The sequence below is a fragment of the Penaeus vannamei genome, chromosome 38 (assembly GCF_042767895.1).
Source record: "Penaeus vannamei isolate JL-2024 chromosome 38, ASM4276789v1, whole genome shotgun sequence".
NCBI classification, from domain to species: Eukaryota; Metazoa; Arthropoda; class Malacostraca; order Decapoda; family Penaeidae; genus Penaeus; species Penaeus vannamei.
The window spans coordinates 8476115-8491114 of record NC_091586.1 but is presented as its reverse complement, the minus strand read 5'-3'; the positions used below and the strand labels follow the sequence as shown (position 1 = coordinate 8491114).

The 15000-nt window shown below is 34.0% G+C and overlaps 1 protein-coding gene across 1 annotated transcript in view; it reads right to left on the bottom strand.

The window, feature by feature from the left end:
- hob (bridge-like lipid transfer protein family member hobbit) overlaps window positions 1–15000 on the bottom strand; it is a 32137-nt gene that overhangs the window by 1011 nt on the left and 16126 nt on the right. Inside the window, exons 19-48 of the mRNA XM_070116275.1 lie at window positions 14826–14948; window positions 14362–14472; window positions 14004–14140; window positions 12997–13169; window positions 12613–12777; window positions 12277–12477; window positions 11834–11925; window positions 11574–11675; window positions 11230–11366; window positions 10525–10663; window positions 10067–10148; window positions 9529–9692; window positions 9199–9354; window positions 8876–9079; window positions 8674–8775; window positions 8415–8517; window positions 8077–8289; window positions 7773–7921; window positions 7319–7513; window positions 6701–6858; window positions 6194–6311; window positions 5969–6091; window positions 5628–5734; window positions 5298–5445; window positions 4907–5000; window positions 4588–4680; window positions 4224–4333; window positions 3733–3945; window positions 3460–3561; window positions 1–3191 (exon numbers count right to left, since the gene is read on the bottom strand). The exon at window positions 1–3191 is cut by the window's left edge and continues 1011 nt beyond it. Of these exons, the coding sequence (XP_069972376.1) occupies window positions 3141–3191; window positions 3460–3561; window positions 3733–3945; window positions 4224–4333; window positions 4588–4680; window positions 4907–5000; window positions 5298–5445; window positions 5628–5734; window positions 5969–6091; window positions 6194–6311; window positions 6701–6858; window positions 7319–7513; window positions 7773–7921; window positions 8077–8289; window positions 8415–8517; window positions 8674–8775; window positions 8876–9079; window positions 9199–9354; window positions 9529–9692; window positions 10067–10148; window positions 10525–10663; window positions 11230–11366; window positions 11574–11675; window positions 11834–11925; window positions 12277–12477; window positions 12613–12777; window positions 12997–13169; window positions 14004–14140; window positions 14362–14472; window positions 14826–14948 (4065 nt within the window). The 3' untranslated portion in view covers window positions 1–3140. The remainder of the gene's footprint in view (window positions 3192–3459; window positions 3562–3732; window positions 3946–4223; window positions 4334–4587; window positions 4681–4906; window positions 5001–5297; window positions 5446–5627; window positions 5735–5968; window positions 6092–6193; window positions 6312–6700; window positions 6859–7318; window positions 7514–7772; window positions 7922–8076; window positions 8290–8414; window positions 8518–8673; window positions 8776–8875; window positions 9080–9198; window positions 9355–9528; window positions 9693–10066; window positions 10149–10524; window positions 10664–11229; window positions 11367–11573; window positions 11676–11833; window positions 11926–12276; window positions 12478–12612; window positions 12778–12996; window positions 13170–14003; window positions 14141–14361; window positions 14473–14825; window positions 14949–15000) is intronic.

Sequence of the window (15000 nt, the reverse complement as noted above, 5' to 3'; positions counted from 1 at the left end):
AATATTAATCCTTAAGAAAACCTTTTTTATACATGCATAAAAGTTCATATACATTTGCATAAACAAAATAGATTCTTCTAAACGATAAAGAGCACCTCAATTATGCCTAGATTACACAGTTGCCAAAACAGCTTATTTTTTTCCTGAGAAAACTAGCCATGCAAAAGCTAACATCAGCACAGACATGCTGCAAAAGGGGGAATTAAGGTGCAAATCCTTACAATTTTGTTTTCTAAAAGATAAAAATTAAAGATATTGTATATTCTGGATGGTATAAGGTAATCAGTAAATTGGCTACATGTATTCTTAATCTCAAATGCTTTTCTCAGTGATACAAATATGGACTTTTCAAAAAAGAAAGAAAGAAAAAAATATCTTTCAAACTGTGGTTAAACACTAACCAAAATAGCATAAGAAAATAATACTGTATACAATACCATCAAATATGATTTATATGCCTGATTTAATTTGAACTTAATGAATGTGAAAAACTGTATCTGTTATAATGTTTTCATCCACTCTTTGAATATTATTGCATCCTGCTTAATAAAATAATTTATTCTCGAGACATATAATTCCTACAAGAACAGTTAAAAACTGATAAATGTCACAGAGAACAATTATCATCACAAATAGCAACATCTGGTGAGTGCAGGACCATTAACTGTATTGCAGTATCAGAAAAGCTCAAAGCAAAGAAAAAACTTACACGTACACAAAGACCTTCATTTGATGTTTCCAGTCATGACAAAATATTATTTGCTTATCTAGAGAAATCTTTGGCTTTGCAATCAGGCCCTATGTTAAATTCCACTCTACAAGCAGTGCAACCATTTGGTTCATACAAAAAATAAAAATGCAGAACAATCAAAGGCTAAGAAGCAAATCTCTCCTTTAATATCAATGATTACCTCTTTCCCATTTCTGGAAGGTGATGAAAGAGTATGAGAATATCAAGAAAACATTACACGTCCCAAAATACAGGCTGTTACCCAGTGTGCACAAAAAGCATTTGGTGTATGTGATCAGCAAAGGCAATTATATGTAATACAAAAATGTACTGAAAAAGTGTAGTAAAACATATGAAACATTAATGTACTAAAGTAGGAGATGTAGGATTTTATAATGTGAATATATGTAAAGAAATATCAACATCATAAAACTCAAACCAACCTACTTGCAAAATCAATATGTAATACCTTTGCCCTAATGTTTAGGTAGTCCCTTAAAAAAAAAGTTACAATACTCAATACCAAATTGTATTTGACGTACAAATATTATGGACTAATAATCGCACTATATACTAGACACAGTTCTTATACTATCTGTGCATTAATAAACTATACTATTTGTGTATGACATAATAAAGAGAAATATGTGCATACTCTTACTGAATCTCTTTATATGTGGAAAATATATGGGTAGTATGACAATAAAAGTAATCAAACTTACGTTAATCAAGGTTATATTTTCATTTGGCTGGAATATGTCCTACTGTATAGACAAAGTAAAGAATCACAAGTTAACTACTTTATATTTATGATTTTTACAAATTTCCTTTTTAAGTAATGGATCTATTAAAATATATCAGTTCAGATATAACAAACTATAGCAGTTAATATAACCTTAATCAATTTTCTTTTACATTAAACCTGTAAATAATAACAGATTTAGTATCATGTCTCTATTAACAAAACATGACTCATTTCCCAAAATCAAATACATGTACTTTTTTTTTTTCTTCAAAACCAAATCAGAGTTATACATGAAATGAAAGCAAATTCATTTCTTACTCTGTCAAGATATTCTGCAATGAAGAATGAGTTAATAAAGTAAGAAAGAAAAAAAGTATATAATACCCCTATATGAAAAAAAGAAAAAAAAAAAAGAAAGTAGAATATTCCATAGTTTAAAAAATTCTAAACCTATTCATACTGGAAAAAAAATCATATACCATTAGCCTAATTAAAGCATTGCACATTAATAACTAGATACAAAAATATCAATCAGCAGCTAATCACAATTTCTAAAAACTTGCTTATCTCTGCTTTATATTTTTCCTCTTCCTCTTCCTCCTCCTCCTCCCTCTTTTTACCCTTTTCCTTAACATTCATTCATTTACATTCAAATAAATGTGTTTGGTCTTAACTCCGCACATATACATGTCATCTAATTCATAGTTCTATGACAATTATACTGTCAATATTGTCTACCTAAAAAATGAATGAAATGTTTGGTACTTTTGTTCATCATTTATTCTTTGTTAATATGAACAAGAAGAAAGATAGAAAAGAGAATATGAATATGATATTTCTTTACTAAAGAGAATTCAAAGGACTTCCTTCTTATAGAGACTAAGTGCTGTCAAAACAGGTCCATGAATAAAAGTGAACTTCATGCATTATCTTCTGAAAACAAATATAATTCAGAATGTGCATCTTTCAACATTTCATTGCAACCTTTATCAATAAATTACATATCAGATATACAGCATATCTGCTATATCTCCTTAAAGTCTTAAAAACTAATGCACCATTTTTGGAACTAGATTAATGTCATGTGCTACAATGAAGATACATACATAAACTAAAAAACCTTTTGTATAAGAAAGGCATTTATATATATTAAAAAATTATATAATTTTTATCTGCAACATTCTGGAGTTTTCCTTTAATATCACCGAAAAACTCCTGTTAAAATGTGTTTCACCACATTACTTTTAGGGAATCCAGACCACATTTAAAAAATAACAATAATAATAAATGAAACAAACACAAGCTTCTACTTTACACATCACTAACAAAGAGCCCACTGACATGCTCTCAAATACCAAAGGCAAATACGTGATACAAAGCAAAGAATTCACAAAATCAAAGACACATTACAACATACTTCACCATTAAAAAGCCAATATCAGCTGCATTTTAACTTCCTTAGTCTTAATCACAGATCCCTAGCTCCATTACAGTTAAGTTATATATACTCAATATCATTACTTCTATTCCTTATTCAAGTGTGAGGAAAAAATATGAAAAAAATATGTGGTTACATTTGCCCGTACACCATACTTAAAAACCAACCAATAAGATTTGTTCAGTATGTGAGGTTGAGCAAGAACGACGTGTAGCATGCCTGGTAGGCTATCTGTTGAACTTGAACAAGCTCTTCTTTGTACCTTTGGACTCTGGCGGCTGTGGGCAAAGGAGAAAAAAGAAAGTGAATACATGAGATTGGTAAATTAGCTTCTAATGAATGGTAAAATCCATAGGGTTAACATTTATGACATCTGCAATATAGTACAGATGTAATGAAATTTGAGTGAATATTATGATTGTACTCTTTGTTTTCCTATTCTTGGAAAGAGAATGTAAAAAAGGAAAGTAAAAAATAATTTCACACATACATGTACATGTGCGCAAAAAAAAGAAAGGAAGGAAGAGACCAAAAGAAAAAAATTACCATCAATTTGCTTCCCAACAAGAGTCGAGCCTTTTCTTCTTCATTGGGTGTGGCAGCTTCATCTGCTCGGAAGTGAGCCAGGTTCAACTTGTGTTTGATGGCCTGGAGGTTATATGGGAATAATATTGATAAGTATTGATAAGTATGCAAAAATCAACACTAAACAAAGTGATATGTAGCATTGAATGAATTCATTAATAATAGGAAAATAAATAAATAATTCTAAATACACCAAATATGCAATCAATTGTATTAAATCCTAAGGCTGTTCACCTGAGACAAGAGAGCTGATTTTGAATCCTGCTTCATAGCCATTAAGAAGTCGAGCCATGTCCATGTCACATTGTGGTATTCTAGGGTCGGCACTACCAAGCGGAAATTTGATACATCTTCAATGTTCTTTTCCTTTTTGCCTTTGTAGCTGACTCGCACTGGAAGCTCTGGGATCTTTATATAGACAAATAACTTGTTCTGCTCAGCTCGTTGCTGCATAATGGGAGAGAAAGATGGGGTTATTTTCTTTTTTTCACATTAATAAAATTTTACCCATAGCTTTACATTGTTTTCATCAATCACCCACAGAAAAAAAAAAAAAAATAAAAATAAAATAAAATAAGAAAAAAACATAATCCCTACTACACATATATGTAATGAAGTAAACATAGTGAAATTTCTTTCTACAAACACAGGTTACAGTGAAAAATAAATACACCAGTATACCCTATACCAAAGCAGTGAAGTCATCAGAACATGTATCAATTTACCTTCATAATCTCGACATCATCCTTATCTTGCAGAGCCACATAAAAGTTGGACTCCTTGTGAGATTTCCGCAGTGATGCTTGTTTCTTGCTGCCACGTGTGGTCTGGCCTCCTGAGAAGAAATGCGGTTGAGTGATACCAAGGCATTTCAAAGATTACTGGTAATGACTAACCAAAAAGTGCAAATTCTTAATCCAGTTAACAGAGGCAAAATAGAACTAAATTAACACAGCACATTTAAAAGTGATAAACTTCCTTAGATTTCATAATCTTCACTACTTGGAAGGTGATGATGATAAAGAAGATAATGATAAAGCTATCAATCATATAAATGACTAAAAAAGAAAAATGGTCTTCCAGTAATACCTGATGAGACCTCACTTCCCGCAAACTCCTCTTCTGTTGTGTTGTCTGGGAAGCAGAACTTCATCATTGTTTTGAAGAACTGATAGGTCAGGGCTGTAAAATTGAACAATTTACTTAATATTGGTACCTAGAATGAGATAGTATAGCATCATTTCTAAAACTAAAAGAAAAATAAACAAAGATTAGTAATTTTTGTTTCTGTTTTAAGCAATAACAGATTCTCTACTAAACCTTTCTTAGAAAAAAAGTTATAAATAATACTAATTGTATTCTATTACTGCTATTTGCTACAAATCAAATGGAAATGGGGAATTCTTACCAATATTTAGAGGTACAACATTAACCTCAAAGTGTTCAATGATAGATATCCCACCACATGGGGGCTTCTCTCTGCAGAATATTCGTAGAGTCCTCTGAAAATACAAGCAGATGCAACTTGTATCAAATCAATGCAAGAACAACATAACACAATAATACTTAGATTTTCTTTACTTACAAGAGAATGAAAAGAAAGAAAGAGAGAAAGAAAAGTTTATGATTATACAGCTACTATGATATATATATATATATATATATATATATATATATATATATATATATATATATATATATATATATATATATATATATATTTTATAAATATTAGCCTCTTATTCTTACAGGGAGAGTAAAACTTGATTACAAAACTATTATAATGCAACCTGACCTACCTGACGATCAACAGGCATGTTCATCTGCAGCTCAGACGGCATGAGAACCTCTTGGTAAATTTGATTGGGCAAAAGATTCCTCATGGTGACATACCCAAGCTCCAAAAGATGTTCTCCACTATCATCTGCATTGGTCTTCTTTGTGTACCTGTGATAATTTTGAATGATTAGTCTAAAAATCTAATTTTTATTTCAACGTTTTATTTGTTTTTACCTATTATTTTTAATGCATTGCTCCTCAACCTTTCTTTGTATTCATATCAATGAATAAGAATAGCATTTTTCAAGTAATTCATTCATCCAGGCAAACCATGATGCACCAAAACTTACAAGAAATTTGAGAGCACCAGATCTGCAATACCTAGTTGTCCATCCTTCTCTGTCAATCGCCATTGAGCCTTCCTGAAGCTAACTTCGTTCATCCGGATTACTTTCGTCTGGAAGAGAACAAAGGCAAAACAAGATATAAGCTATCTCAGCATATTTTATCTGTTTTACTGAACAGATTTTCTTCACAAATTTCCTCCTGCTGAGGATGTGTCATCAATTTGATAAAATAATGCCTAACTGCATACTCTTAAGCAAGCTAAGAGATTATATCAAAACTCTTTTAAAACAATATTAAGCAATAAGAGAAAGGAATGGAATAAGAAAGCAAGCCAGAAGGTTACCTGCTTGTCTCCACCTGATGATGTCCACTTGTGATTAGCAGAGAGCTGGGTTTCATTGTACAAGTGAATCCTCATGGCTAATTCTTCACTTAAGCCATTAACTTTTTCTTTGCACTCTGCCACCTGCAAAAGTAAAATAGTTTAGTGGTCACACACACAAAAAAGAGGTTTATCAAAATTATTTACCAGATTTATGAATTGAAAATCACCACAAAAAAACTTTACCTGCTTTTCTAGTACTTCTTTTTCATCTAATTTCTGCTGATTGGTTGGGTCATTGAGGAGGTGTCTTTGGACAAGATAGACTTCTTTCTCTAGTGATCTCAGCTGTGACAGATGATACCTACAAAATCAATTACTTAATGTACTTAACTTGAATAAATGAGAAACCTACAAATTACTCTTACTGTCTTACTGGAAAGTTGCAATTAGAAGGGTGATGAATGGCAAAAATATTCTACCTAGCTAATAACTGCAGCTAAAATACTACTACCACTACTATTAGTACTACTACTACTATACTTTCAGATGAAAAGAAATGCAAGCTGTTTCTCTGCAGTAAATATGAGTATATCATGTTCCTGTCTATGAGTATACACAAGGAAAGAAAGGTAGCATACACCCATCCATATCATTCTATGACCCTATGGTTATGTGGCTACACAGAAATAAACATAAACATTAACTTGAACATAACAACCAACACAATGAGACCAAGTGATTCCTTCTTACCTAACTTGATTCTGCAGCCTGATGATGGGTTTTCGCTGGTCATCTCTTGAGTAGAGCTGGAGCTGGAACCTCATGCGGGCAACAGCCTCACTTGCTTCCTTTTTCTTTGGGTCCACATACAGGAGCAGGTTGTTTAGGATGTCTACAACCATGTTATACTGCAAGGAGTAAATGGGCATTATAAGGGAAAGGGGAAGAGGGAGGAGTAAAAAGAGGAAGAGAAGAAGAAGAGAAGAGGAAGAGAAGGACAAGGAGGAGGAGGAAAAGGGTGAGGAGGAAAAGAAGGACGAGTAGGAAGGGAAGCATGAGGAGAAAATAAGGGAAAGGGAAGGGAAAAGGGAAAGAGAAAGAAAAAGAAATTGTGATGGAGGAGATGATGATAATGAAAGAAAAGAAGAAAGAGAAAGAAAAGAGGGAGAAGGATGAGAAGCAAAAGGATGAGAATGAGAAAGAGAAGGAGGAGGAGAAAAAGGAGAAGAAATAGGAGGTGGATAAAAGATGCATAATAATAAAACATATTCAAATTATAAACTGGAAGATGAAAGACTAATAATACCTTTAACAACACCTTTTCCTTATCTTTCTTATTTCAACATCCATTTGTTTAAAAATAGATACCTGCAGGGAGTTAGTGCTAGCACAGAGATCATGATGGACTAGTGTGAAGGTGTCAACAGCTTCCACATTGCGGCTCCAGAGGTCATCTTCAGGGAGTGGGGGATGAACTTCTTCCAGTAGAGAGACATCCAGGCCAGTTTCACCATAAGCCACATAATAAAATTCACACTTGCACCTTGATACTATGCGTTGCAGCTATTGTTGGGAAACGTTAGATGTTATGTTACAAGTTAAGTCATGTGTACAAGAACATGGAAGAAAAGAGAAAAACAAGGGAAAAAAGAGAAGTAATTTTCAGTTGGATTGAAATTGTTTTCAATATCTTGAATTGATGTACTGCTGAAGCTCCTTAAATCCATGATAACACATGTGAAAAAAATGTTTCTCACAAACTAATTCAAGGTCTGTAATATATAAAACTCATATAAGAATTTGTACATTAACAAGCACTTACTTGAAGTTCATCATCCTCATCCATTGATCCAACGGTCTGAGAGACTACTCCACCCACAGACTGTCCACTTCCCACTATATCAGCCACTTCATTGATCACTTGCCCATCTTTCTCTTCAATATTGTCCAATGTTAGCCACATTATGTTATCTGAAGAGAGTGGAAAATTGATGAAGGTACACATACACACACTCACCCACTCACATGCATACACATATATCATATCCATACACAATGACAAAGAAAATAAAATTCTGAAAAAAAGAAGACAAGAAAATGAAAAACATATATACAAGCACTCTTACCCATCTGCGTCTCCTTGTCCCCAGCACTACTAACAGTGGCATAGTACTGCATGCATTCTAGTGACCCAAACCAAGTGGTCTTCGTGACAAGGGAGTGATCCTGCCATACTGGACGGTGGATTCGTTGCAGGATCTGTGCGTTGGCAGCACTAAGGATCACATAGCCATTTGTTTCACAGCCCTTCAGAAGGACTTGACTGTTGACCAGAACAACTGCAAAAAGGTAGATTTAAATTCAGAGGAGCCAAAGCAGAAAGTTAAGGAGTAGTAGCAGATACAGGCTATAACAATAACCTTGGGCAATTTATATCATATCAGGAAGATCATAGAATACTTACTAAGCCACTTCTTGTGAATGACATCATCAACAGTGCAGGCTTTAACACCATGGGGTATCTGGTCTCTAGGCTCTGTGTTTGAACAATCCTCACTGAATGCAACCTGAAATGCCATTAGTTTATCTTGACCACTTGTTAATTTTATGAGCACACACAAAAAACACAGACACACAAGCATTAACAATAATGCAACCAAAATGAAGAAATCAAAATTATGTATAAAACATTAAAAACTCCACCTCCTGAATGGTAAACTCACTTGGTTATTATCAGCTTCAGCAATAAGCTGTTGAAGCATGGCTTGAGCATGACCAGACTGAAGGCGTGACATTGGTGAAGGCGTGGCTTGGACTGGAGGAACCTGAAGAAAGACACTTATGAAAAATTCTTTATTTTTTCTGATAAGAACACATGAAATTGTTAAAAGCACTAATAAAAGGAATATCCAGCCCATCGCTTGCCTGTAATGATGCTGTTGGAGAAGTTAGGTTCTGTGGGGTTGAATTGTCTGTAATGGATCGACTTCTAGGCTTCTGGGGTGTAGAGGCCTCTGGATTGTAGCTCTTTATGATGTCTGGGGTCAGGTTTCGCCGGAGCTGCTGTGACTTGTTCCAGGAGTCGTACAGGGCAAAGACAATGTCTCTGTTGTTAGTGGTCCAGGCTCCCTAGGTAAAGGAAAATGCAGTTATGCATGCATTTACTAAATTGATATAAATGTTTTTCTTCAGTATGCTAATAATAGTGTAATACAAAAGGGCAAGCAAATTGTTAAAGAAACACCTACTTTCAGGCCATGTACTACAAGACGGTGATTGGGCTTATCACGAAGATTTGGATCTGGAGTAGATTCTGCTGGTGTAGGGGTGAGGGTCTCTCTTGTGTACTCTACTCGGTTTACATTCAAGAAATAAAACTTTTCGACAGGTGCAGAAACAGGCTCCTGAAAAGAAAAAGAAACAAAAAATATACAAATATATCAATAACCATAAATGAATAAATATTTCATCATGTGTAAGATGCTTTTCCTTTCTCTTCTTTTTTCTCACCGCATTCATATTTGCAAACCCATTGCCTAAACCAAAACTTTCTCTGAACACTTGTCCTTCCCACGCACCTGTGGGCGATCCTCTTCATCACTGAAGGTGGTGTAGTCCTTCATTGCACTTTGAAGCCAGACTTGGGCCAGGCAGAGTTCTGTGTTGAGGTACACGATGCTCCAGCTACTGCGAGGGCGGTGCCGTAAACCATCATTGACTGGGATCAATGTTAGCTTGTGCTCTGAGAAAAGATTCGATGTGGGTCACATTAGCTGAACTTTCATGTATGTTCAAGTGCAGCGAATGTATTTTTTAAAACTTTTATACCTTTTTCCCATGTTGTGGGGAAAATATGAACTAAACACTTTTATGAGATTAAACAGAATGCAAGGAACATTTAGTTTTCTCATTTGAAAAAGGTAAGTTATATCTTATTTTCCAGCTCCATGTAAAATATAACATGCAAATGCAGCCTTAATATGAAAATACCAATACTTTTTTTTAATTCCTTATTTTAATAAATCTTTAAAAAAGACTATCATTGCTAGAAAAAAACACTATACAGACAATTATTGATAAAAATGAATATACAATACACAATATAATACTTCTTACCAGAACTAAGAGACAGTCTTTCACCACTGAGGTGGAATCCCTTTCTGACTCCCACAGACATCCAGTACCGTACATCAAAGCGCTACAGAGAGAACATTGTTAGGAATGAATCTTTGATGAATCTGTTGTTTGTCAATCAATCAATCAAATCCTGTAACATATGTATTCAAAGGTAAAAGATTAAGATAAAAAGGAAGATACTGTTGATGGAGAAACTGAGCCTGCAAGTTATTTAAAAGTTAATGATATCTAGAAATACAAAAATGAAGGTAATGGTGATAGTCTGCCCACCTTGAAGTTATACTGAAAAGTAACCCACCTTAAGGAATTGCACACTTAGACACTAAAAAGAAAAGAGGAAAAAAAAAGGGGGGGGAAATGGAAGAATGGTAGACTCAAATAATGAAAAAGAAAAAAAAGAAAATGAAATAAATATTGAAAAAAAATCTATATCTAACCTGAAATGACACAGAAAGGTGTATGCTGCTGTAATGCCTCGATAACTGAGGTTTGCGTGCATGTGTGTTATTGAAGAGTGGGCCTCGCCTGGTAGGTCGAGCAACACCAGATAGGATGAACTTGAGATTTTCAAACCATCTGGAAATAGTAAAGGAAACAGCATGAAAACATACTCAGTGAACAAAAGAACTGACTTAAAATTATTGTTTTTTAAAATTCAATCTATGAAAAGATATCACTTGAGATATCTGGCTATATTAGGTAATAATTTGCATGAAAATAATAACCGTCTCAACATAAAGAAAAATCTTTATTCACCAATATCAACAATAAAGGCAACATATGGATTGCAAAACCCCTAAAATAAAGATAAAAAAGGTATATAATGCTAACTAAAAAAGTAAAGTTTAGCACCATTGTACATGTGTAGAAATATATTATATAAGAAATATTCTTATCTAGTACTTTGGATCTGTACAGCATGCTAATTATGGGATCTAAATACCTGACTGATTGCATGGGATGATAGATATGTGGACAAAAAACTAGACATCTGCACTTGCTACATGAGGCAGTGTACAAGCAAACAACAATATATAGTATACCATCACTAGACACTGAATTATTCTCAGTTGCAGTCCTTCTGTATAAATCACAAAAGCATAACATTTTAAAAAATCATGTGGATTGAATCAAGGCCATACCTCAGAGTGCTGCCAAAGAAGAGTGCTTCAATGACTGGAGCAGAAACAGCTGTGTTGGCCTTTTTGGGTGTTTTCGTTTCCAGCTGAATGTTCATACTCAGGTTCTGAGAGCGAAAGGCTCTGTAGGAGTCGTGTTCCTGAAATTTGAACAATTTTAACCTCAGATTTTTTTTTTTTTTTTGGATAGCTAAATCTAAAAGAGAACGTAAATGGTCAGGAGAATTATGAGGCCAAAAGGAAGAATTTTCCTTAAAAAGAAAAAGTAAAAGTAAAGAAAAAAACAGCACCATACTGTCATTAACCTAATAACATACAAATTCTCATCCCTTCTTTCATTTTATTACCTGGTTACTTGAATATTCTGGGAGTTTGTCTGGTGCACAAAGCATGACCGAATGGTGGTCATTGGGGTTCCCTCGACACTGCCAGATCATCTTGACTGTAAGCTAGTCCAAGTGGAAAAAAAAGGTGAAAAGGGAAAAAGAAGAGGAAAATTATAATTAAGTAAAAGAGGCAAATAAGTTCAAGTATCATTTATAAAGCCATAGAAATGCAAGATGGCATAATTCACATAATTGAACAAAATTATGATATCAAACTTTACCTTCAGGTTTGGGACATGAAGGAGCCTAGCATCATCATATTTGGATGCTGTTTTTACTGACACTTTCAGATTTCCCTTGAATACCAATTTTGCTGGAAAAAAGGAAGACAAAAATAATACAGGAAAAGACAAATACAAACAAACAGACAAACACACACTTACTTTAGTAACAAAACTTGACTGATTACTATTCATAAGAGAAATCAATTATATATATTGCATAAGGCTTATCATAAACAAAGTAAATAAGGAAAAGATATACAAGTTAAATAACACTTATGTTCATCATTATGTAATTTATTTTTTACAGACAAACAAACAGAAGTCATTTTTCATTCATATGATAAAAATACTAGAAGAATGAGAGAAAACGATCAAAAAAGTAGAAAAAAAGACAGAGAAAAAGAAAAAGAAAAATTACTGCCAAACACTGAGAGGTTTACCGTTGGTCCAGTCCATGGTGAGGCTTGTCCAGGTGAGCTCCATCTCCTCAGTGGTGTTATAGGGGTCGAGTGAGGCATGCAGGAGGAGGGTCATGCGCTCGACCATGAGAGTCAGGCGGCCATGGAAGAGAAGCCTCATTTTGTCCCACCATGGCAGTGGTGTTGAGGGATCCCGGGACGGCTGGTTGATGAGGGAAAGAGCTGGAAAATTGATTGAAAATATCTGTTATTGACAGAAGAATGGAAGCAAAAAAAAAAATTTGTTTTATTTACATAAAGTAAACAGAAAATAAGGTCACATCAAAGCCAGCATAACAAATACTATTGATACTTAACCGAGATTAAATTGAGCAACTGCAGGTTCCCAACATGGACCATAAGCTGCAGTGAAGCTTTTGACCTCGCAGGAAAAGTCGTGATAAAATTTGAGTGCTGACATTGTGCGTTCAACCATAGTATTCGACCATGGTGCTCCGACCTCCACCATCACATTCCTTATTGCTATAAAGAAGTTGATTATATATACTACCTAAATAATAAAAACATTATTCTACTAATATCACAAAGCTCTTTTTACAATGTATCAAAAATTAGTATTAAACCAATGACCTTGTATAAATTTTAATTAAACTAAACTAACCTAAACTTTGATCAAACAAGCACACAGGCATTATGCATGTATAAGATCTTTCAAAAACTTTCAAAAGAATACCATAATACCTCTTTTACTGGCCTTCTGCTCAGCACCAATAAGTCTTCCCCAGATCTCAAGATCGGACATGTCTAGGAGGGACTGAGGATAATCTCTGAGCTTGAATTTCCATTCCGCACAAGAGGCAGATATCATGCGGCACCAGAGTGTTGAAAATTCCTGGCCCTCTTGTGGCCATGGGCTGTAAAGTGTGAGAAAATAAGCAATGTGAGACAAGGCCATTATATGATAGAAAGAAATATAGATAATGATAGTCTAAAGGCAAAATCCAGTGCAAACTCAGAAAAATTTAAATTCCGCAAATACACACACACACACAAAAGTTAAATAAAAATATCACACAAATGTTTTCATTTTACAAGCCGACTTTCCCTCCACAAAACATCAATGCAAGACATAACCTTTTGGTTTATAAACACATGATGTAGCATATTAAATTTTGTAATAAGAAAAATCTGTTTCCTCACCAACATTTTCCTCCTACAACCTTCTAACTTCATCATATATTTATGTCTGTACCTGTCACCAATAACTCATTCTATATCACTGCTGGAAGGTGTGCCCTCTTTACTGCCAATATCAATTTCTTGAAAAATAAACAATGGCAAATCTTTCCTTTGACTCAAAATTTTGATAAGCAAATATGAGTAGCTGTGGGAGAATGAGCCAAGAGCCATTTTGTAAAAGCTTTAGAAATTGCTTCTGAAGTTTCACATTCTACAACAGAGGTGAAAACTATGCTATCACAGGTCTTGGGCATTAGGGACTCGACAACTCTATAATTTTTGTATATAAATTTGAAGATGTAATATTAAAATGTCAGTTATACATATTGCAATGTGAAATGATGTATTTCACTATACATATCATAATAAACTTTTCAAAACCATATCTGCACTTAGAACCTAGTTTTATTCTGGGTGTCTTTACCTCAATTAAGATTGCAACCCCCTTGATATGAAGATTCTTAAACATGTAATTAATGTAAATCTAGTACAGAAGACATCTGACTTACGACTCTTGATCAATGTCAACCATGTGTTGTATAACTTTCTCTGTTCCATGGAAAGTTGGATCAGCCATTGCAAATATCACTACATCCTCCATCGTCCATGTAAACAGCTGTGTTCTCATTGGTGCAGACTCATACATCTGGGAGAAATTTTAGGAATTATCCAAGGCTTCCAAAGAGTCACATCATAAAGGCCATTTGGAATAGGAATTTCATATATTCTAAAACACTAATTCCAATTGTTCAGTTGTTAAAAAAAAAAGAATTGATGATAATAACAATAACTATAATATCAACTATAAAAGCTAATTTATCTTTTTAACCAAGTTCTTTATAAAGCTTATAGCAGGTCATTCCTTACCAACTTTGACCTCTTGATGTATGTCTCACTGTTCTTTTCCTGTAGGTTTTTGTAGAGTTCTTCAATCTTGCCTGTAGGAAAGAGGAACATGGTCTTGCGGAGTTCCTCTATCTGTAAAAAAAATATATTGGTATTATGACAATGACAAAGTGTATGACAAACAAATCTAAAAGTAAAAAGTCATTCTTATCATGATATCAAACTGCACTACACCTAATAAATCTAAGTTTTTCTATGTTACAACAGAAGCCAGACATACCCCAGAAAAAATAGCATAAAATAACACACATTAGATCGGCAAGACTAAAATTGTGTAAAGACACATTACAGAAAATCTGATAAAAGCAAGTGAACACTTGCATCAGAAACATATAACAAAATATTCCTAAACTAGATACTGTAAATGTATGTATCCTTATTTTCTAACTTACTAAAAGTTAATCATATTGAAAATAAACACTCACCCTAGCATCTAGTGCCTTGATCCTCTTGCAACTCTCCTGGTATTCATCTTCTAAGAGTTCATAATTGTACCTCAGCTTCACTTCAAATGGATCATCTCCAATCTCTAAAAGCCAGTGCTTCACCTATGGAAGGAAGAGCGTGATTTACAGCACAATTTCATCATTATCTTCTCAG